At 39.1% G+C, this 24550-nt stretch overlaps 2 protein-coding genes across 3 annotated transcripts in view; one reads left to right on the top strand and one right to left on the bottom strand.

Moving 5' to 3' along the window:
- Nucleotides 1-818: 818 nt before the first annotated feature.
- Nucleotides 819-16007, bottom strand: ARV1 (ARV1 fatty acid homeostasis modulator). Its single transcript, XM_054630006.2, is given in 5 exon segments — nt 819-2666; nt 3155-3379; nt 4571-4724; nt 6374-6493; nt 15669-16007. Coding segments are annotated over 5 exon segments (945 nt in total). The 3' UTR covers nt 819-2559.
- Nucleotides 15900-24550, top strand: part of TTC13 (tetratricopeptide repeat domain 13) — a 40508-nt gene continuing 31857 nt past the window's right edge. The window contains exons 1-3 of one of the 2 annotated variants that reach the window (XM_077175609.1): nt 15900-16204; nt 19890-19984; nt 22183-22258. In XM_077175609.1, coding sequence (XP_077031724.1) covers nt 15982-16204; nt 19890-19984; nt 22183-22258 — 394 coding nt within the window. In that variant the 5' untranslated portion in view covers nt 15900-15981. The remainder of the gene's footprint in view (nt 16205-19889; nt 19985-22182; nt 22259-24550) is intronic. The other variant, XM_054630005.2, reaches the window with a different exon arrangement.

Raw genomic sequence — 24550 nt, 5'->3', positions numbered from 1 at the left:
AATACTTGCTACATGGCCTGCGGACCTACAGGAGTTCCCAGCTCCTACTGTGCAATCACTGAGCCATTGCTCAATCCAAGTCTCAGTTACAGCCCTGGTTTTTCTGTGCATTTCATGCAACACAGTTCTGAATCTGCTCCATAGGCCACAATACCCCTTCTGATTCTAAGCAAAACTCAAAATTGAGTTTCTATAGGTTCACTTCCAGGCTGCTGTTTTTTTAACTCAAATAAATCCTCTCCTATAACTTAATGAAACAGATTATGATACATAGAAAGGGCTATTTGCCATCCATATTCCAGCACAGGTAACTGTTTCATTACAAAGAGTTGACAAAAAAGAGTAAAAGCAAGAGAGATGTGACAGTTTTAAACAGGTAGAAACTTAAATAGTCTTGGTTCTCTCTGAAGCACTATATGCTTTCAAAAGCATAAAAAATGCACTCATCTGCCCCCCTCCCCCAGTGGGTGTCCTTAAGCTCCCCCTAGATTTATGAAATATTAGTGTATTTGTCATGTTAGTTTTGGTAAAGGAGTAACTTTAACACCAAATAATGCTGAATGCCCTACATTACTAATGATGCCTCTGAAGACTGAGAACCTGTACCACACCTGCTTTTGTTCCACAGCTCTGTAGCTTTTAATTGTCCTCTCTTGCTTCAAAGTTGTGTAAGGGCAGTGGTGGCTCCTGGCAGCATTACAGAGTGCATAATTGATACATTATCAGTGTATGTGACAAAATAAGTAAACACTGCTTCTTTCAGAATGTGTTCATGTCCATTCTAGGTGTTCTGGAAAAAACCTCAGAAAATACCTGAAATCAGTTTTTAAAAATTCAAAATCAAGTTTAATTTAGGAAGAATGCTCTCAAATAAAATTTATTTACATTGTATTTACAATTTTGCTGCTGACAAAATCATGTTTACATATAACAACCTGCATTAGTTACACTGAAATGGGCTCCACTCAGCCTCCAGACTGAAATCACTGCCAGTGCCAGTCTGGATGTCAGATGCTCACCAAAGCTGCTCTGTCACTCCCCAGCTAGGCACTGGAGAGAAAACAAACAAAAGGGCTCATGGGCTGAGATAAGGATGGGGAGAGTTTAGTCACCAGTTACTGGCATGGACAAAACAGACTCAACTTGGGGAAATTAATTCATTACCAATCAAATTAAGAGTCTCCCATATTTAAAAATGTTGCAATTGGGGTTTCTTGCTTTCTCTGACATGCTCAGGAAGTTGCAAAGTGTAACACAAACAACAAAAGTGCTGTCAGCCTTTGATTTAATAAAAGAGAATCAGCAACCATTTGCTTTTCTGATCAAATAACTTGCATAGCATGGGCAGTTCCATCAGACAAACATGTTTGATGTCTTTTGTGGTCATAATCTAGACTTACTCTAAACCTGTTGGGAATTAACTTGAAGATGTTGCAAAATGTTTTTTGATTAATTCTGGAAAACACAGACATGAGACAGCATCTGAGAAAAACAAAGAATGGAAGTAATCCCTATGGACAGTACAGCCTTCCAGAACTCAAGCAGGAGAGTTAAATATTGGATGGGATGAATAGAAACTGGTCTGCACAAAAGTGGGTTTGTGCCCTTTTTACTGTCTTGCAGACATTGATTCTATCAGTTCCTTTGTGGGCCACTTAGCTCTCCTTTTGCCTGCTGAGGAAGAAGGTGCAAAACTTCTATAAATGTTTCTTCATTAATTTAGGCCTAAACATTTTTGTTTGTTTTATTATTCTTAAACTACTACTCTATTGCTGAATGGCCTCATGTTTCAATTTTTGCTTCCACTCAATGTGCAGCCAGATGAAGACTGGGTGTGGGGAATGTGACTTAAATTCAGAAGAAGCAGTATCCTGAACAGCCCTGCATGTTGGGGGTCAGTCCTTTCACTCTCCCTTCAGCTTTCAGAAGAAAGCAGCATTTATGAGATCACACAAAATTTCAAGTATTTATGAGATTACCTAAAATGTCAAGCCAGTTTAAAACTATCATTCCTAGAGATTACTCTAGAAGTAGATATTTTATTATTTTGGATTGTTAACACAAACATTCCAGAGAATGCAGCTTGGCTTTCCCACTGTAGTTTCACTCTGGAATACTTGCCTTTTCTCTAATAAACTATTTGCAAATGTTCACTTTTCTCTTTGAAAATCTGGTTTTACGGAAATATAAATTTTGGCTTTTTCATTTTTTCCACTGACTCCCTTCCTCTTAAGGGAACAATTCATCCTCCTCTCTCTGCCAAAATGCACTGATTGGTAGCAGGGCTGGGTTTTTTTAGTGTACCTTTCTTCTTAGTGCCACAGTGATACAGCCAGATTTGTAAAACTGTTAGGATAGTGAGACATTCATATTTTTAATGGGAAAATAAACAACCTAAGGCTGAAGTTTTATGGCTCAGCACAGGAAATTTCTAATGCTTTTTTGTTATCTATCACCTTCTTTATCCCTATGAAAACAGTGCTTTTGGAGCCTGCTGGCAGAGATCATTCTTAGAAAATTATTATCATGTTGTTGGTATTTCTTCACTGGGCTGACATTTCAAACATCCCATCCCATTTTCTGGAACAAGCAGACCACACCATTTTCCAAAATTAATCCAAAGAAGATGGCAAACCAAGGGACTATTCGGTTCAAGTTCAACGTAACTGCAAAAAAAAACCAGAACAAATTTATCATGTACCATTTAAGAAGATCACAGAAATCATATGAGAATTCATATTAATTTGTGTGTATTAGAAATCACACAAATTTGTTAAAAGTCTGCATTCCAAAGACATGAACAAAATTAATATGAAATTTTCATTTTTCAGAAACTCAAAAAAAAAATCTATTTTATGTTTCAATGATCCATGAGTTGCCTCAAATTGTAACAGATGGATCTGGTGGATATAATACTATATATACAAAGAGACAATGGTGAGATAAGAGGTACTTTTTTTCTTCCTTTTTAATTTATTTTTGTTTCAATCACTTTTTATTAAAGTTTAAGGAACAGAGTTTTAAACTAGAGCTATTTCAGTCACATATCTGATATAGATTAAAAAGATAATAATAATAATGACTTCTGCAAAATCAGCAGTCTCTCACACATATTCTGTACACATAATGCAGTATATAAAATGCAAAAATGTACCTCTAATTGCCTGAGAGTTTGATATCAAGACAAACACTTTTATAAATGCAAGGCACAAAGGTGTGTAGTCGTGCTCCCAAATAACAGCTGGAATTAGCAGGAGCTTTCCATAGGTGGACAACAGCAGTGCTTTGAGAAGTAAGATGAAGTCAGACTTTCTTTTCAGCATCTCAGGTGTCATCCACCACAAGGTAATGAAAATACCAATGAAAAATGAAGTTTGTTCTGAAAGGAGATAAGAGGTGTTGGAAAGAGAGAACAACGTGCCAAAAATCAAGTCCAGATCTGAATGAATTTCAGTAAAATGACATGTCCCAAATGCAATAGAGTCACTTTTTAAAAGCCACAGGCAAATGTTCTCTATCTCCTGTGTTCATTTTAATAGCCAAATATTCCTTAAACCAATTCAGAATCATGACATTCAGAATAATTCTATCACAGGATTCTATCTGTAGGATTATCATATTTGTGATTTCTGACTCCATATAGGGCAGGAAGTTAAGCACAAGAACCTCTTCACTTTCACTTTTTAGCAACGAGAAGGGTTTTTTTTCAACTGTCTGTTAGGCTGTAAAACAAAATCAATCCTTCTTTGCAAAAGGTCAGCAGCAACAAACCCTTTTCATACAGCATGAGAAAGGACACCAAGGTGAAAATACCTTTGAGCTACCAGACTTTTTTTGACACCACTCCTGTGATATGCTGGCATTAATGCAGATGTCAAAGAAACTCCCACAATAATGGTAATAGATGAGTCACTACTGAAAAATAAGTTCAATATTTTTACTGACATATTATAAAAACCCACTTAAAACAACATTAGACAATAAAGGATTTAAATTAAGCTCTGAATGTGTAAGAAAAATACTAGTTTTAGTGTGCAAGTTTGACTTAAACACTATCATCTGAAAAAGTATGAGAAAAAATGTTTTAACCCGCATAGAACAAAACCTCTTCCCTGCCTTCAAGTACAGTCTTAGAATACACTGGTCTTAGAATACACTGCTCTGTATTTCAGTTTATTTGTTTAAAAAAACAACCCCAAACACATACAACTTTTCCCATTTTTTACTTGAGTAAGGTTGTATCACCTTAATGAATAATAAACCTTGAAGTCAACATGAAGCATGGAATAAGGCTGAGCTTTACATTGATCTTCAAACTATGTCAAAAGATATCAGGCAAAGATTTCTGAATATTGCCACTTTTCAGTCTCTTCATATCTAATGCTGATCATATCAGTCTGAACTGTAATCAGGACAGGTATTTCCATTAAAAGCAGGCAAATTAGAGTATGTGTGTAATTGTTTAACCATACTGGGTTGGACATCACATCCTTTCTCTATCAGTTTTTGCAGTATGGGCTTGAAGTTCTTCGGTGCATAAAGAGTATATAATACAAATCACCAATCTTACCTAAAGAAGCTATGCCAAACATTCTGTAAAAATCCCATTCTTTGGCATATCTGATTAAGTCATCAGGATCTGTATTTTGGCTTGAATCCTGTAGTTGCAACCACCTGATATAAGCTTCACAGAGCAAACAAAATACGCAGAGCTTCCCATGAATCTGGTAAATGAAAGAATAATAAAAGGAGTACTATTAAATCAGCATTAATTAAAAGTATTAGTAAGAAATCAGCATTTAAAAAACATTTAAACACCTCAACACAAACTCTGTAGGTGTATTACTTTTCTTTAGCATATAAACAAAATTACTTCTGCTGAGGCACTAATTTATCACATCATCCTTTTAACATCTGTTAGCATAATAGTCAAATTATAACATGCACAAAACTGCATCAACAGTTCTGTACAGAAGAAGGTATATAACTGTGCTTAAGGCCTGATTGGGAAGGCTATTCAGCTAGGAATGAAAAACCAAAATTGTACCATTGCTAGCATAGAATTATATTATCTAAAATTTCTGTTTAAGGGCAACTACTCTATTCAGCAAACTGGTTTAAGTAGCCTTGTTTCTCTTTTTCCCTGGGACAATCTCCATTAGAAGAAACTGGTGGTGTAGTTATACCAAAATATTTCTTACCTCATATAAGAGTGAGGCACCAAAAATAAAGGTAGCAATATAACCAAACAAAGCTATTTAAAATATCTTCTGAAGTGACATCAAAAATTATGTTGTGAGGGCTAACAGTCAGCATGTTTCCACATTATATAGTCTGTAAGCCAGTGCATATATGAGGTGATTTCTGGTTTTATACATATTTAAACAAGCCATAACAATTTCTGTGCTGGATTCTACTTTTTCTATTGGAGGAAACAGTTATGTCAACTGCACATAGATGCATAGGCTTTGCCAGTTTAAAATTCAACTCAAATTATTTTAATAGATGAACTTTTCACAGACAGTCCTTGCAGAAGCCTCACAGGAAACATCATTACAAGTCTCCAGAAGCACTGAATTAATTAAAAACATTTAGATAGATTTATGCTTGAAAGATGAAGCGAGTGTATTTATCTACACTGCTTAAACTGAACTGGCTAAGAGGTACCAACATGAACACAGCACATACTTATGCTCAGAGATTTTGCTCTAGATTAGCTTCCCTCTCCTGGGAAATCAGTCCTTACAGTAAAAATATGCAATACTAAAACACTGCACCTCCAGACTGGCCAGCCCAACTATGTAATTCTGCATCAACCACAATTCAAGTGAAAGCACCAACTTTTGCTCTGGCTTTGAGGACATGATTAATTACACAGAAAGAAACTTGTGAGAAATTAGTACAGTATGTTTAACTGGCACAGTATTGTTAATTTGGTATGTTGTACTCCTATTGCTCATTTGAAAAAGAATTGTTTCCAACAGAAATTCAATTTGAAAATTAATCTGCAATTAAGTCTTTCTCTTCCAGTGGAATTTAGCACATCATCCTTTTAGCATCAATTAACATGATAGGCAGGTTAGAGGTTAAATAGAAAACTGCATGAACCAGTTATATGATGAATAGAGCACATGGAATCTCAAACTCCCACTGTTAATGAGACAGCTTGTGTCTTCACAGAAGTGATGCTGCAATATCAGCAAATACAAAGTCATCTTACATGTTGAAGAGAAGGAACTGCAAAGAACTGTTCATGCAGTTTTCTATTTAACCTCTAACAGTCTTTAAAGTTTTATAACTAATACAACAGACTTAACCAAACCTAAATATATTTTTAACAAAAAAGCCACAAGGTAGGGACATAGCAACTTACATTTATCTTTGTGTTGAAAAGAATGTGCCTGTATGCTTGTGCTTTGCATAAAACAGCATTAATCAAGATGATAACAGGATCATACTCGATGTATTTATCCACAGGTTTCTGGCAGGATTTCTGAAAATCACAAAATAAGAAGAATTAGGGGGAAAAAAGGAAAGGAAGAGTTTATAAAATTTTCCTCTCATCTTAGTACAACTGGATAAACACAAATTAGCAATTCAATTATAAGTAGTTTTTCCCTAATGTCATCTTCCATTTTCAATACAGAAAAATGGCTTCTTCTCCCTTGACACTACACTTGACACACAGAGTTCCCTTATAAAATAGAAAGATTTATTATTGATTTTTACAGGCTTTGGATTAAGATCGATAATGAAATATGCAGGAATAGACTTAGTTATCATTTTGTGCTCCACAGATGCAAAAAACTAAACTACTTTCCTAAGACTCAAGAAATGCACCAGTATCATGCTAAAGGTTAACTGATCATGGCTCATCTGCATATTTGGTGTTATTTTGGGTATTTTTAGAAAGAAAAATAATTTCTTCTATCACTTCTTTATTTTCAGAGATGCTTTATCCTCCTATCCTATCCTATCCTATCCTATCCTATCCTATCCTATCCTATCCTATCCTATCCTATCCTATCCTATCCTATCCTATCCTTTTTCTTTCTTTCAAGGAGACAGTAAATGTTTTTTGCTGTTGCATTGTTCTTCCATACTGTTAAATTGTCTGGATGTTTCAACCAGTTTTCCATCATTAAGCAAACACCAATACATTCAGAATACTGATAATGTAGTTTTCACACAGACCCACAGCCAAAGAGTCAGTTGCCACTAAGCAGTGATAGAGCACTAAACCATCACTTCTCCAACACATCTGTTAGAGAGGTTATTTCACCCAGACCACTGGGAACTGCTTGTCATCAATCCCTTCCAGCTTTATTGACTTACCTGCCTGGCTGATTGAGCTAGGGCTAATAAGAGGCTGTTATACTGTGAGCAGGGGTGTTAAATAACCTTACAAAAGGCTCATCTAGCAGACCTAAGGGGCAAGGAAGTAACTTCTAGCAGTGAGCTGAGGAGCAGCAGAGCAGCAGCAGCCACCACTTCAGTTCAAACAATTGCACTTGCAGCAGGGTGCTCTCCTGCAGGCCAGCTTTCTCCTGCTGCTAATCCTCCAGTCTGGCTCCTCCAAGCTGTCCTCAGCTAATCTTGGTCCCCCAGGCCTTCACATTAGCTGCCATGCTGAGAACACAAGAGTCACAGAAATTATCTTTATTTCCATTTTAATGAGTGCATGGTGGTGCACTGCCAGAAGAGAAATGTTGGCACACCACCTTCTGAAGTGCTGGAACAGTCAAAAATGCAGCATCAGACAACACACACCTCCAGACAAACTCCCAGGACAGAACATATAGGTTTTTCAATTTTCATTTTTCTGTCATACAAAGACCAACTAAGTACCACACTGCTGCTCACTCACCCTGCAATAGGATGAGGAGGAGACTCAGAAGAAGGTAAAACCCATGGGTGGTTAAAAGAAGAGTTGAAATAAAGCAAAATATAATAATAATAATAGTAATTAAATGGAAGATAATAAGAGGGAGATAATGCCCAGGAGAAACAAGAGCTGCACAACATGGTTTCTCACCAGCCACTGACCAATGCCCATTCCATCCCTGAGCAGTGATCAGCCCCTCCTGGCCAACTCTCCCAGTTCATTTACTGGGCAGGACACTCTGTGGGCTATGGAGTATCCCAGTTTGGAGTATCCCAGTTTGGGTCAGCTCTCCTGCCTTTGCTTCCTCCCAGCTCCTTGTGCACCTGCTGGCTGGCAGAGCATGGGAAACTGAAAAGTCCTTGGCTTGGGGTGAGCACTAATAGCAACAACTAAAACATCAGTGTGTTATCAACATTATTCTCATTCTGAATCCAAACACAGCACTCTATCAGCTGCTAGGCATAAAATAAAACTAGCCAAAACTAGGATGGTGTCTAAAGTTAACACTGTCTTGCTATTTAACAGAATCATTTTTGTAGAATCTGAGAATGCAGAATTTCACCAGCAAATTGACTCAGAAGTCCAGCATCAATGTCAAGGAAAGCATCTGAACAAAAGCATAAACTGAAGAGAGTGTCTAGTGAATGCTGCAACCTATAATCAGTGTTTCTTTGTCCAGCTTAAGGAAAAAACTCATTTCAATAAGACAACACTGTGTATGACAGTACACAGGTTGGATGTAATGAATTAAAAAACTCCCTCAACTAACCAAGAGTCTGAGAAATCTAAAAATAAAGTGAATTAGATGGAAAAAGGACATAACACAAGACCACAGTTATAAGATTTAATAGAGTGAAAAAGAAATTGCTACTTTAATTAGAGGCAGTGTCTTGCTTCATTTCTTTCTACTGGGAAATCATAAACAGATATTCTTATAGGTGGTGATTTGCATATGTCAAATCTCTGGGTTGATGTAGCATCAGACAAGTGCAATTTTTTTAATAGGTTTATTCACACAAGCACTGGACAAGTCCATTCAGACTAAGATAATTCAACACAATGGGTGTCATAAAGGTTAGATGAAGGGTATCCTACGCACACCCAGTTTTATTACGCTCTCAGATTCTCCTACAACAGAACATTTTCTGACCAGGACCAAAAATCTTTCTGAGTAAAGAATGGTATTTTCAACTGAAAGATCCCAATCAAACACTAATCAAAAAATTTGCAGTTAAGAGGTATTGAAAAATTTTCACTGACAGCTGACATGAATTTTAGACAATGAAAATTTATCAGACCCACCATCCAGGCAAAACCAACAATTCAGAAATTTACTGCAGATATATACAGAGACTGCTACAAATGAATACACAAATAGTGGTGGCTTCTGCCCCACAGCTTCTGGCAGCCAAATACCAAACCTTCTTTGCAGCTGTGAAAATTATGTTAAATTTAGTATTTCTGTCTTTTAGAGTAAGATGAGAGCCCCATTCTTAGTATATATTATATTCCTAAGATACTTTATTTCTATCTGAGTCTCTGCTGCAAGAAGGAAAAGTCCTCTGTGCTTACCCAGCCAGTGACCTAGCCAGCATGAGTTCACCCAGGGATTTGTGAGACCTACAAACCACCTTTGCTGCAAAACACTTGTGTGTGCACTGCTACAGACTAATTGGATGATGGCTGATGTACCATTAGTTCACTACAGAACTAATATTCCCTCTAGGAAGAATTTTTTCCATATCTGGCTATTTCATTATTTTTTCCAGCTCCACAACTAAAACATCTGACACCAACCTCAAATGCCTAGGAAGGAAACCTGTGAGTGAAGCCTGACTTCAGCAAAATCAGTGCAAGCAAGGACTGATGCAGTTTAATACACATATGTTTCACTAGATAGTTTCAGCAAGTTAAAGGCATGTAACTTTGGGGACACTGATAATCACTAACACTTTGAGAGAAGATTGGTATGAGCAGCTCAGCTATGGAGAACTGCTTGCACTTTTAAGATTTTAGTCAGGCAATTTAACTCCAATCCTGGCGCTCACATCTCATTCCCCACTGCTGTTCTGCACAGCTCTAGTCAGTGTCCTGGGCAAGATGAGTGAAAAAGGCACATCTTTGACATACTGAGCTTTTTCATCTTCTTTGGACTTTCTCAAAGATGTGCCTCAGTTATCACAAAAGCAGTAAAAAGAGGTAACTGGATTTCTCCACGCTTTTAGCCATATTTCAACTTCTACCTTAAATATGTAATTGGCATCAGAAACAAGTAACTGGTAAATTTTTTCTTGAAAAAATAGACACTACTTTGATTAAAAGGTACTTTCAGATTACGTGTCAAAAGGAAAGTCAAGCTTCACACCATAAATTCTATTTGCACACCTTCTGATTTGGTAAATTTAAGGAACATTATGAGTATTTGATACTGACATACAAGAGTCCACAGATACTGTGCTCCCCTAAAAAAGGATGTTAAAAGTATATCAATATTCTAGCAAATTTAAATGGCTATTACTTTAAGAACTGTTTGACTAATCAAATATTTAGGAAGATTTGACTATGCTTGTTTGTTGTTTGAAAAAAAAATCTTCCATTTTCATAACTTAAAAGTTTACTTAGTTATCTTAAAAAAATTTAAAACCAATTAGCAAAGGCAAATTAAAGAGAAAACTTCAAAAGTGAGTACAACCATCTTCTTCATAGTGTAGTATATGAGATTCTTTTTGATCAAAGCAATCCAAAACATTTAAGGAAAGTAACATACATTTTAAAGTCTCAGTTGTATTAAATATGACCAAAAAAACCAAAGTACTGATATGTTAATTCAAACTTCATGTCTATCAGGCTTTTATAAATCACTACTCAAAAGACATAACTCTTGCTTTGTTCATGAAAGATACTCAGCTTGGAAACAGTGTTCACAAATGTGTGCCCAATACAATACAGTATACAAATATTTGAGAAACACCTTCTGTCTCTGAAGGATAAAGTTTCTAAAGTATATGAACATGACTTTTTTTGGATTTACCTCTCTAATTTTAAAACATTACTTATTTTTAAATAAAAATATTTTGGGATGGGGTTTGTGGAAAGTAAAAGAATTCTTGAAGAGGAAGCCATAGGACATGACAGAAAGTAAAAATATACACTGAAGAACAAAGCTTCATCCTGATCTAAAACTACCATGAAAACCACACCAGGAATACATTTGCAAATCTCTGGGCATTAGAAATATCAATGAAACAGTCTTATTATAGTATTCCTTTCTCCAGGGTTTGGACTTTGGCAAAATTAAGCTACAATTTTTTGCTGGACTACACATACAGCAAATTGTAACAACATTTACATAGCTTCCACATGAACAGAGGTCCATTTGCATAGGTTCATAGGCAAATTAAAGACTCTTGTGAGAGTGCCCTTAATCCCAATTGCACCCTTAAATAATAAAACACATTAGCTGTGCTGCTTTCAGGGATGGATTCTTTATTAGGGATGCAGCCAAGTGTCACAGTAGACTGAAAAACAAAACAGCCCAGTTTCAGATGCATTCCGTTTCAGAAAACAAAAATATTTTTTTCCCAGTAGTGAGTTGGTCTGTAAACAAGTTAGGTAAAATTAGCATATATTATTTTCCAGGATGATCTTTGTACTCCTGACAGATTCTTTACCATGCCACATAAATGCTTTGCATTCAAAGCAAGGTCTCTCTGCCTTGCTGGAAAAAAAAAAAGGAGCTTTTCAATTATTTTTTAATTGCAGAAAAGCTAAATGAAGTGTGCACTGCTCAGGCAATTTAGCTTTCTTATTACAAAACACAAGGGGGATCCTGACTGTGCTCTATATATTGCAAGAAGTAATTTATTTTCCTTTGTTATAGTCTGGAACATTTTTAACATTTTATTTTTAAACATAACAACATACATGAAATTGAAAACAAAATTTTAGAAATGTTTGCATGCTTTTCCTTCCATTTCTGAATAAGTGAAGTTTGCTAATTTCTTTCTGTAATCATTGCACTTCACAATTTATTTCATGTTAGCCAATCGTGCTCCCACCCCACGCCCCAGAATTATTACTGTAGTAGCAGTGTTATTTGAACACTATTTTTTCCTTACTGTTCTTAATGGCTGGTTTTTAATACATTTAGTGAAGATTTGCTGTATTATTTACAGATCAATTAAATTTTAAGGGTCTCAAAATAATTAGCAAAAACCTTTTCTAGAAGGAGCCACCTAGGCTTACCTTCACAATCATTTGTCACTGGAAATAGGGAATACATCAGTCCATTACAGATTAGGACTAAACCCAGACCCAGGAGATGCAAAGTGAGTGCCAAACCTCACCTCCACTGCGGGCAATCCTAACATGCCCACGGATTCCACACCCTCCCTGCCACTCCTCAGTTATCACACTGAACAAAAACCATATTGAAGAGCTCCATCTGTCTCTTGTAATGCTGCTTCCACAGCTAAGTACATGCAGGATGAGAAAATGGCTCATCCACTAAATGTGCAATGCCAGAGGTCTGGGCTAGGCTTCAGCTGAAAATGGCCTTAATTAAACAAAACAGACTTAAAAAGAAGTTACAGAACTTGAGGAATTTGTGGCAGTTAGCCACCTTGCAGAGTTATTAAGACACGACCTTTCCAACCCAAGTGTACTGTGTGGACTTCTATGTTTTATAGAAGAAAGTTTCTTTAGTTCCTTCAGCATCTATTACAAATTTATTCCCAGAGTGGATAATAACACTTATGAGGTCTTTAATGCTTGCCCACATTAAAATTACAATATGGAGTTCAAAGAAACTTTTAATTATATTAAGAGCAGTAAACTAAAGTAAAGCAACATTAGGCTGAATTTCCAAAATTGTACTCTAATATTGTGGGCTGGAAACACATGTTCCTTAATGAAAGCTTTTAGTATTTGCCTCTGGAAAAAAATTCATTCTTCTCTTCAACAAATTAATAACAGAATACAAAATCATGGTATTTTGCTTAGGCATTCAAATTTAAATCTTCCACCTCAAAATCACATACAGATCAGGTTAAACACATCCTGAAATAAATGCAGGGCTAGATAGAAGTTGCTGCTGGGAGAACTTAGCTTCTTCAACCTTGAGATAATGTTCCAAAAAGTGCTGAATGACAGGGTTGTCCCGAGAATGGCAAAGACCTTTTAGATGCAGATTTCTTAATGTATCAAGGATGACTTTAAAATAGTGTTGGGGAAAGTCTCTAGGTCCCTATGAAACAGTGATGATCTTGACAATGTTCTGTTTGTTCCAAATTTTCTGGGGCCCTCTATTTTACTTACGGTATGGAACAAATGTTGGGTTGTTGTCTGGCTTTTTCCTTAAGGTGTCAGTATTTCCAGGTACTACTTGAAAATGGGAATGAAGCACAAGTGCTTTTTAACAAAAAAAAAAAAAAAAAAAATCTAGATTATGCCCACTGGCCTCACTTTGAATATCACTACACAATCTTCCTATGAATTTTTCACTTCTTCTTTCTTAATGCTACAGTGGAGTAGCAGTACTCAATGCTCTCACTCCATGAAGACAGATGAAAAATGTTCTCAGGCTGAGTGATCACACCTTCTAATCTCACCTCAGACTTTCAATTTTTCTTAAATACCTTCAGCTTTCCTTAAGTTTTTAGAGGCCTACACTCTAAGTTTTATATATAACTGATATAAATGATGTTTCACACTGTTAAGTGGGGTCTTCATATATTTTTAAGTGAAGACTTCTAAGCTATCATTATTTTCAGGTTTGATCATCAAGAAGATTCATAACACTGCCACACTCATATCCCTACTCATGAAAGTCTGTGAAGGGTATCAAAGGACACTCAGTACTTGACTATTTTTCGTTGTCAGCAGCATGATGATGAACAACTTTCCAGGTCTCTGGCCAGAGCACAGGCTTGCCTGCATGGAACAGAATGCCTGCAGAGAGCTGGAACAGTGACAAAACCATCCTTGCAGATGAAAAAGAAAAAGTAAACCAAGCACTGCTCTACTGGTAACCATGGGGACAACAGTAGGGCTTTCCTGCCCAAAGTCACATCAGTTCAACTGAAAGAATCTTTTGATCTTGGCAATCTTTCAACATTCTCATCTCCACTTCATGTGCCATGAGCTAACATGTTTCCTGCTCTCAGCACTGCCAGAGTGGCCAGAAATTGAAGGAAAGCTTTATGATAAAAAATGTGCCACGTAAGAGCAACTAGAACTGAACCTGAACCATGCTGACTCACAACAGAGCCAGAGCAAACAGACTGGTACGAGTCAGTGAAAAATGGTACAGATCTGGGTCTGCATGGAGAAAGGTGGACAGAATTCCAGATTGCTAGGAATGTGTGATTCTTTGCTCTTTCTTTTACTCAATTTGTTACTCTTTTTATATGAGTTTAGCATTTGTGATGAATACAGCAACTGGGACTTAAGTCTTTGATTCTACATGGCATGCCACAACTCCAACAGACCAAGACCTTTGGTCCTCAAATGGTTAAATGCCAAGGGGAATGAGTGCCATCTACTGGCTTCCAGGTTGCCTTAAATCTGTTTATTAGCACTAAATTAATAAGCAAGAGAAGCTGTAGATTTCAATGAGGTGTCCCCTCAGCCTCCTCTTCTCCAGGCTGGAAACACCAAGTGACCTCAGCTGCTCCTCATATGGCTTCCCCTCTACATCCTTCATCAGCTTTGTGTCCTCCTTTAGATGCTCTGCAACAGCTTTATATCTTTCTTACTCTGCTTTGCCCAAAACTGCCCCCAGCACTCGAGGTGAGGCAGTGCAGAGCAGAGCAGCACAATCCCCTCCCTTGCCCGGCTGGTGATGCTGTCCCTGATGCCCCCCAGGACAGGGTTGGCCCTCCTGGCTGCCAGGGCACTGCTGGCTCTTGTTCAACTTGTCATCAACCAGGACTCCAGGTGCCTTTAAATAATCATCACTCAGACCCTGACATTCAGGCCCAGTGGCACGGGAGCTGTGTTCAGCCATGGAGCCATGCTCAGATCTGCCCTTCAGCAAGAACCAGGCTGAGCACACTCAGCAGCAGATGCACTACAGTGCCAGTCAGGACAGCTCCAGCACACAGGGGCACTCAAGGAACAGGAGGAAATGACATTGGGAAGCAGAGCAGACAGAAAACCTGCAGTCACAGAATGGGTCAGCTTGAAAAGGACCACACGGGGTCATCTGGTCCAACCTCCCTGCTCAGGCAAAGTCATCCTAGAGCACCCGGCACAGGATTGTGTCCAGAGGGTTCTTGAACATCTCCAGTGAGGGAGACTCCACAACCTCTCAGGACAATCTGCTCCAGTGCTCGGTCACCTGGACAGTGAAGAATTTCTTTCTCAGATCCAGGCGAAACTTCCTGTGCATCAGTATCTGCCCGTTGCCTCTTGTCCTATTGCTTGGCACCACCGAGAAGAGCCTGGCTCCATCCTCATGACACCCTCCCTTTAGATATTTATACACATTGATGAGACACCCTCCCTTTAGATATTTATACACATGGATGAGTCCCCCTCTCAGCCGTCTCTCCTCGAGGCTAAACAGGCCCAACTCTTTCAGCCATTCCTCACAGGTCACCAGGATTCAGGGAAAGCGGCCACAATGCGCGAGCATGACTGCAGGGGGCGCTCCAAGGGGCTCAGCCGCCCGCGTGCCACCGGGCCCACTACCACGTGCCGCGCGCCGCCGCCTGCTGACGTCAGAGCTTCCCACGTGCATTCCTGGCCTCCCCCCCACCCACTGCTCGCCGCCCCGACTCACGCAGATGGAGATACGGAGCACCCCGCGCTGATAGTCCCGATACAGCTCCGTCGCCTCCCCGTTGCACTCGATACAGCGGTAGGCGCCGAGCGCCGCCATGGCGCGCGGGAGCACGCCCAGCCCTGTCAGCGCTTCCACACCGCCTCCTCGTTTCCGCGTTCGGGAGCGCGGCCGAGCCAGACCGCGCCGCACTGCATCCCGGGAGCTGTGGTTTTCCTGCCGCTGCCGCACGCCCGACTGCGCCGATGGAGAACTCTATGTCCCAGGGGGCAGTGCGACGGCGGCCCCGTGGGAGGGGCGGCGGGGACACCCCATGTTCCCGGGCGAGGCGGCGCACATGCGCGCCGTGAAGATGGCACCTGCCGGCGGGCTAGCGCGGGGTCCGTGGGTGCCGCTGGTCATGCTGGCCGTGCTGGCCCCGGCCGCGCTCGCTCTCACCGAGCGTTTCCCGGCGCTGTCCCTGTTCCAGCAGGAGCGGCACCGGCAGCGCCACGGCCCGGCGGGGGAGTGGGCGGAGCAGTACTCGGCCGAGTGCGGTGAGTCAGGGGCGTCGCCGCCGTGACCGCCCGCAGCCTGGGGCGGCGGTGCCGAGGCCGCGGGGGCGGCGGTGCCGCTGGGGGCCCGGGGCGGTGCGGGGTGCCGGCGGCCCCCGGGCTGTGCCGCCGCTGCCCTCGGCTGGCTCACGGCGAGGCTGCCCGAGGGTGAGCGGCAGCGCCGAGCCCGCCGTGCCGGCGTGTGGCGCGGAGCCACAGGGGCTGTGGCGGCAGCGAGCCCGGGAATACCTCTCATCCCTGGGACGGGCAGACCTTGGGTACCACACGGCAGGATCCCTGCTGCCCATTCACCTCCCGAGCCCGGCAGCTGGACTCTGCTGCTTTTTCATTCCTGCGCTCAGTAGTATGGGGATACGCCTGTACTCCGTGCTTGTATTACTGAGTTTCTTCGTACAAGGAGCTGCCGGAGAGGGTCCAGGGGATTGGAGCGTCTCTCACGAAGAGAGACTGTGGGAGCGGGGCCTGCTTAGTATAAAGGAAAGAAGACTGAGAGGGAATCACATGAAGATGTCAAGAGTATGGTGCCAGACTTCTTAGTGAAGCCCAGAGACAGGATGAGGAGCAGTGAGCACAAACTAAAATACAAGTTCCAGTTCAACCTGGGGAAGAGCTACTTTGTATGAGGGTGTCAGAGCACTTGGAACAGGCTGCCCAAGGAGCTTGCAGATTTTCTCTATCTGGAGACGTTCAAAACCTACCTGAATGTGTTCTTGTGTCACCTGCTTGAGGTGATCCTGCAGGAGGGTTGGACTGGATGGTCTCCACAGGTCTCTTCCAACCATATCAGTTCCATGTTTCAGTGAGTGAGATGTGGCTCGATTTCATTTCAGCTACAGTTATATCTATTTACTGGTGACCTGGACGCTTCTCTTAGGAGTGCCAAGTTTGGGTAGCAGATCTTCTGCTATTTTTCAAGTTAATTGATGTCTTGTAATACAGGCATAGTTAAAAATGTTTTTATCTGCTTGAATATCTTTTGTATCTGGATCATGTGGTTTAATGTGTTGTGATTGTTGATCTTGAGCATGGAGTGAATTGAGCCATACGCAGATGCCAGTCTGAATCGCAGTGTGCACCCAATGCAGATGAAGAAAAAGGTCTATCAGTTGCTTGGAATGTGATACTAAATTATATATAAGAGAATAACCAGTGATGTGTCATGACATCTTAGCTGTCAGTATGGTTTTGTGATTGTTTTTCCTGCCCTTTATTTTGTAAAGCCTGTGCTCATATCAGCAATTCTTGTGGTCCCTAACAACTAATATAAAATTAATGTAATCCACTTGAATAATAGACTTCGTGGAAATACCTTCTTATGAGCTTCCTGTGCCTGGATTTTTGCTTTCTCCCCTCCCTTCTGTATGTGCTTTTGTCTTCACATTATAAAGTTCTTTGGTTAGTTTTTATCACCTTTTTGTATGTGTGTGTGTGTGGCTACAGTGGCTGAGAGCCGTAGTACCTAAAGGTGAAACCAGATCTTGAAAGTTATCTCAGGTAACCGTTGCTACAAATTATTCAAGGTTAAGCATAAAACAAGAAGACTTTCACCGAGTGTTGAGATAAAAATCTGTATACCCTACAAGTTAATAAATGGCAAAGTACTTGATTACATCTGTTACTAGACCTGACATGAATGATTGACTCAAGGCACTCCTTCAGAGGTGGAATTGGAAGATTAGATTTTGATGTAACAGCGGATGTTGTTTTAAAGAAACCAGTGTAACTAGGATTGGTACAAAGAGTTCTGCTTGAATCATCAGGTATCCCAGGTACCTTGCATGCACTGGTAGTAAGATAGGCCTTACTTACAGAACAACTTACTTACTTTCAAATAGCTGTATACCAATTCACTCCTTGCTGTTTACGTGCTAGGACTAAATGAATTGCCAATTGAAAAATGAATTCCCTTGAGCTCTCAGTCTTTGTTTTAGTACAACTTGCACAGAAGCTGAGATTTTTTTTGGTCTCAAATAGTTTTCCCTGTACTCTAATAAAAGGTCCAAAGTACTTTCTCTGGTTGGTGTTTCTGAAAATGAAGAAAACTTCATTTTCATGAAGTTGTTAATGTGGTTCAGTTTTGGTTTCTGGTTTCTATAGATGCATAGATCTATAGATGCATGTGTCTGACTTGCAGACAAAGGCAGATCCATTTCTCCATATGAGTAAAGCAGTTGGTTGCCCCAAGAACTGCGAGATTTGAGGGAGTTGTAGCTTGTATCAAGCTTGTGTCTTGGCTGTCTTATTCCCTACCACCTTACAAAAAATTATTTCAGTAAATCCTTGCTGTTGTGAAGAAAATTATTCCAGAGGTAGGCCATGCCTGTGCCTCTTTATTTTGATGTCTGAAGCAAAAGTTTCTTGTTGAGTCTGCAGCCAAAACTCTGAAGATACTGAATCACAAGCACCAACAGGAACAAGTAATGTGTTAATAACGCTGGCGTAGCACAGGAGTGTTTGACCAATGTGAAGAACAAAGGGCAGTGATGAAACCTCATGCTGGCAGAGCTCCTTTTGGAAACTAGGAGTGGTTTGCCACTGTTCTCACAGGACTGACTTTAAACTTTGAACTTATGCTTTTTACCACCCTTGCTTTTGTTGTAAAACTTCTCCCACTGGTTATCATTTATGGCTCAACGTAGATCCAAGTTCCTATTTACAGGGAATTATTTTAGATGCTTCCTTTATTTCACTTTACAAGAAGACTGTTTCTTTTTCTTTTTTAGCTCTGTGCTTATGAGAGATAGAGAATTAATTAACTACAATCCTTAAGAAGTCAAAATATAAGAGTACACCCTGCCCCCAGCCTTTCAAACTTAGCATCAAGTTTAGATTTACAAATATCAAGGGAGATGATAAAATTTGGTATTTGTGACATGGTTTCAAGGAGATAATGCTGTATATTTGCTTTTTCTTGTTTATTCTTGAAATATTTAAGGTTGATAGAAGCTCTAGGTTCCAAAGATTTGAAAGTTAACAATTCTATTGGAATAGCAATTAAAAGCATCATATAGAGGAAGTAGTGGTTTCTGTATCTTGTTTGATATCTTAAACTGTTTCTCTGCTATGCCAAAAAGCTGTGTTTAACTTTTAGGAGAAATGAATCAGCCTTAGACTTTTTGAAATGACATTCTTAGTAGCTTACCTTTGTATGTGTTTGGTCAATTACAGTTCATTATTCTGACTGCTTTTTGCAGTCCTTATACCTCTGTTTTCTGCAGCTTTTCCCCTACGTCTTTGTGGTCCATTCCATTTATTTCCCTCTCTGGGATTGGAATGAGTTCTGTATGCTACTTTTTGGATGAGAGAATGGAATCATAATGCTGAAAGAAGACATGCCTACCCCAAGCCCTTGTTATTTGCTTCCAGCTTCCTCCTTTTTCACCTCTGCCCCATTTTTTTAGCACCTCTTTTTATTAATCTATTTATAACCAGAACCATAAACATAAGTAGGGATAAAACTAATTAGATGAAGCTTTCATGTCAGCTATTGCTTCCCTGGCTCTGTGGGTGTATTGCTATCGGCAGAGAGCACTTCATGAAAGTTCTGCCCTGTGGGATGCCCTGTGGGGAAGCTGTTCAGCCAAACATGAGGAAATGTGAGACATGATAATAGAACATATACATAACTCTATGAGTTCCTAAAAGTATTTTCTCTCTCTTCTCCCAGATTCATCATTTTTGCACTTCCATGAATCAGATTGTGACATAGGAGGATCTTCGTCCTGTGAATCTATACTTTCCTTGAATACAGAAAAAATTCTGGTATGTTATCAAGAATATAGTGTACCAAATAATTTTACTAGATTGTTGAAGGTGCAGATCACTTCAGCTGCATAACTAATTAGAATGAAGTTGAGGGAAATAAATGCAAATAGATCTATTAATCAGTAGGCATAGCTGCCCAAAAGGCTTAAGTATGAATAAACTGGGGGAGTGTGTAAGCAATATTTTAACTGGAAGCAACTTCTCCAAAGGTGGCTCTTGGAATTAAAACTACTATACTGCAAATCCACTAAGCCAATTGTTTAACTGGAATGTTCTCCTTAGACTTCATCATATATTGGTCAGAAGATATTTCTAGTCTTGTCCAACAGTAGCAGCAATTCTTTCTAACACAGTGAAATGTATATTTGTTAGAAAGAAATTTCCCTGTAAAAAAAAACCAAAACAGTTGTTTTCAAGAGAGCAAGAATTAAACCTGTTGGGACATGGTGCTATGATGAAAATTCTCCTGTTCCTTGCAGACAGAATGACTCACATTTTTTGTTTGTAGAGTTGCAGGATGTTTAACCTTTACCTGAATTCAGTTTGTTGAGGTGTGAAACCACTTTCTCTGCCACCCCAACGGTTCTGTTACTCTGTAATGAAAAAACAGATGAGGTAGTGGTACTTCTCTTGCTGTCACATGCAGCTCAGTAATCCATAGGAAATTATTCTAATGTATTTTGAGATTCTTCTGCTCAGGGCTTATTTTCCAATACCAGTGTGGAATCTGGCTATATCTTTGTCTGCAGACAAAGATGTGTAGATCTGTTTTTGTAAATCCATCAAGGAAGAGATTGTCCTTCAGTAAAAATGTTTTTTCTAATATTAAGACGATTATAGAAGAATAATGTTTTCTGGAGTTAAGTGTTAAAGGTAATTTTCTGAATATTGCATGAAGGCCATTGGTGATATGAAAACATTGTGTTTGTAAATGCACATGGATTGCAATGTAGATTTAGTTTTCTTATTGTTATATCTGTTGTACCCTGCTCATTTTTGTGCTGTTTTATTAATGGTTTTTCTCTAGAAGGGAAATAACTGCCACACTCTGTTAGTGCAGAGGTGCAGATATAGGCAGAGTAACAATTTTCAGTGGTATAGTGTAATGTACAGCTCATACATCGCTGCCTTTAATTGCAGTCAAAAATAAAAAGTTTGCAAAATCCATTTGCTAATCATTCTTGCTTTCCAAAACACTTAATTTCTCAGAGCAGACCAAATGTTCTCCTCATTATTAGACACACAGGGCAAAAACTGTGCAATGGAATCTGGCCATTTAACTTTTGCACTTTTTAGGTAAATGAAATGTCTGTGTAGTGGACACAGTTGGTGTGACTACTTTTGATTGGACAGGCAAAGCAACCTTGAAGCAGAACAGTAGTGGAAACAAGCTGTTTAGTTGAATTGAAAGAAGATAACTGAATGGAGAGAGATGTTATTTTTCCCTCTTCTTGTTTCCTAAAACAGTTTGAAAGACATATTGATTTAAATGACCATTTTGTATTTTTCTAACATAAACTACTCTGGTAGGCTTACAGCTGTCTATGAAAAGTATTTGTGGAAATAAATAGAGCTGAATATTTCTACATTTCTGAGGGGCTTGTCTTTGACACTGTTGGTTTCTATAGATGCATTATTTAGGGAACAGACATCTTAGATAAGACTACAGTTTGAACAAAGTGTAGAACTGATAGAATGTCATTGGTGAAAGGACAGCCTTTTTAGTATGGCATTGTGAAGTTTAGCTTTTCTATATTGGTGGAGTGTTGCTCTTTTCAGTGTTTATTTTCAGTGTTTTACTCTTCTGCAGTACTCTTCCCTTGCAGGAGACAAAGTAATAATTATAGGGCAAACAGTATAAACTTTCATAAGAAGTAAGGCATCTTAAAAAGGCCAGAAAACTTCACCTTAAGCAAAAGCAATTCAGAAACATCAGTCCCTGGTAAAATGCTGACAGTGTTCTTTCTGAGGTTTGGTTACCCTTATGTTAGAGCAGAAAACAGCAGCATCTGACTGAAGAGAAGCTTTTCTACCTGTGGAAGACTAGGAATGAACTTGATTTCAGTTACCTTAGTGAAATCATATTAGTTTTACCTTTGTGTTTTAAGGCATTCTCTTAAGGATTTAAGACATGGATTTTCTGTTAAATTCTGTGTTGTTGTTTGCTGAACACTTGAAAATATGATGTTTTACAGAGTCAAGCGAAGTTGCTTGCTGAGCAGAAACGATTTCCATTTGCTACTGATAATGACAACACAAATGAAGAACTGGGTAAGATGTTTCATATAAGATTTGTGCAGGTGAATGATGTGCTATTGATTAGCACTAAATGTTTTGAAAAATGATGATTGAAGTGATGCATTAACTTCAAATTGATCTTAATAAGTTGTAAATACAGCAAGTTTTCTCTGGTCATATAAAGCATATACTTATCTCTGTTGCTAAAAACCTTTCCTGCTTTCTTCACTAGAATTCTTCACCATGTCTGCTTAAGCAGATGATCAAAAAGAATTCTGATTAAGTCCTTTTTATTATGCTCAGCTACTTCCTGTTTCCATTTTTCTGTGATCATTGATGACTAAAACTGTTCAAACATCCAGAAAATGCAATCAATGCAATATGCTTTCTATGAAGCATAGATCTTGGATCTGTTTCCTGTCTCCCCACTCCTCTCATCAAAATTTATATGCAGCAGGAAGACTTTCTGAATTATGTCCTAAGCTGCTACTTGAAGTTTTTTCAAGGCACACTCAGCACAAAGAAATAGGGGCATTTCTAATAAGTGAATAGAAAATACTTTCCTCAAGGGACTCAAAACCAGAGTTGCGCTGGTTCTTCAAATAGAGGTATTACGAGGCAGCAAAGAGATTGTTGAGGATGTGTGTCAAGGAAGACAGCAGAGCATATTTTGTATAAGAGCAAAGAGAGATTTTAATCCCCTCTAATGAATTTAAAATAATTAAGAAAGTTGGGTTTTTTTACATAGTTTCTATCTTCCTGAATTTATCCAGGAACCCTGGGCGCTTAATCTTTTTTTATATTCCTAGACTAGCTAGCTATGTTCATAGGATCCTGCAAAGAATACCAAACTTCTATTCAGATGAAAATATCTGATTCTTCTAGTGTCTGTTGTGTAGACTTGGAATACTATGCTGGTAGATCTTTCCTCGTGTTTTGGCATGTAGGAGAAGTAACACAGAATGCATGGGACCCTCTGAAGGAATGTTGGGACTGAAATACTTTGGCTAATGGGCCATTGTTAACCATTAGATTTTTTTTCATAATGAAGTACTTGTAGTTTTGTAATATTAAAGATAAAAAATCAAAAGATACTGTTTAAAAAGAAGTTGGTACTGTATCAGGTACTAGCTGTCAGCCACTTGCCAGAGTTTTGCAGACAGTTCACAGTTCAGTGTGGCATTTTGCCAAGTGTCTTGTATAAACTAAATACAGTTGTTATCAGTAAGGCAACTGAGTGACAATATAAGTCTTGGTTATCTTGCCTCCTCCACATTTTTTCTTAACACTGGAATGGTTGAGTTGACTTTATTTTATGTTCCACTTCTTCTGTGTTCTGGGATTGGAACCCTAAAGATGATAGTAATAGCTGTATAGTCTTGAAGAAGAATGAAATGAGGAAAATTCAAGAGCTCTTCATCCTGTCCTTCCCCCTGGCCATTTTTTTCCCTTTTTTGGTAATACTTTGTATTTGTGCCAAGTGAAACTTTTTATGTATTGAGGAGAAAGCTTATATTGCACACAAATATCTCCTTCTTCATAATAGAAGTGCTCCAAGTATGAGACAAGCTCTGGATTAAATACACTTCTTATTTCTTTTTCATGTAACTGTTTTCCTTTTTAATGAACTGTGCTTAGCAGCACTGCCAAAACAATGTGGCTCTGCCTGCCTGAAAGATAAGTGTCCGTGTCCTATTAATAATGCCTTTGCTTTAAATGACTTACTTGTCTCTTCTCATGTTTGAATAAATAATTAAGCTAAGAGGTGCCTCTTCTGTTGTTAAATTCCTTGTAAGTGGGGAAAGGTGAAATCTGCTCGTAGTTCCACTGCCAGGCGTAGTTCCACTGCCAGGCGTTTGAACAAACTGCCTGGGGGAAAGTTCTCACTAACTTTCATAGCTGTGGTCTTCAAGGTTTTGTTGGCAGTGTAGACAGAGCTTAGTTCAGAGTTAAGAATTGTGAGAGATTAAAACATGCAAAATGAAGCAATCTTGAGATATTCAGCTGTCAGAACTGAACTTCAGTCATGCAAGCAAATCTACAGCTTTCCAGTCTTGTGATTTGACTGTATTTTTATATCTTGTGGGGATTACAGGAACGTATTTCTAATGGTCTGTTTCTTTTTCAAACACTTGGCTTCTGCTTCAAAATGGGGGATGCACAAGAACTTGAAAGCTTTTCATAATTATAACATAGCTGAGGATTCAGTTGTTTTTCAGTTTTATAAATAATGAAATCAGTTTAGTTGAGGTATTTCTAGGTAATTCAAATGAAGGAAAACCTTACTGTGAACTAATAAAGTTTATCAATATGTGTACAAACAAG

This window comes from Agelaius phoeniceus, chromosome 3 (genome assembly GCF_051311805.1).
Source record: "Agelaius phoeniceus isolate bAgePho1 chromosome 3, bAgePho1.hap1, whole genome shotgun sequence".
In the NCBI taxonomy this organism is placed as follows: domain Eukaryota; kingdom Metazoa; phylum Chordata; class Aves; order Passeriformes; family Icteridae; genus Agelaius; species Agelaius phoeniceus.
The sequence above is the reverse complement of the archived record's forward strand: the minus strand, read 5'-3'. Positions and strand labels throughout refer to the sequence as shown.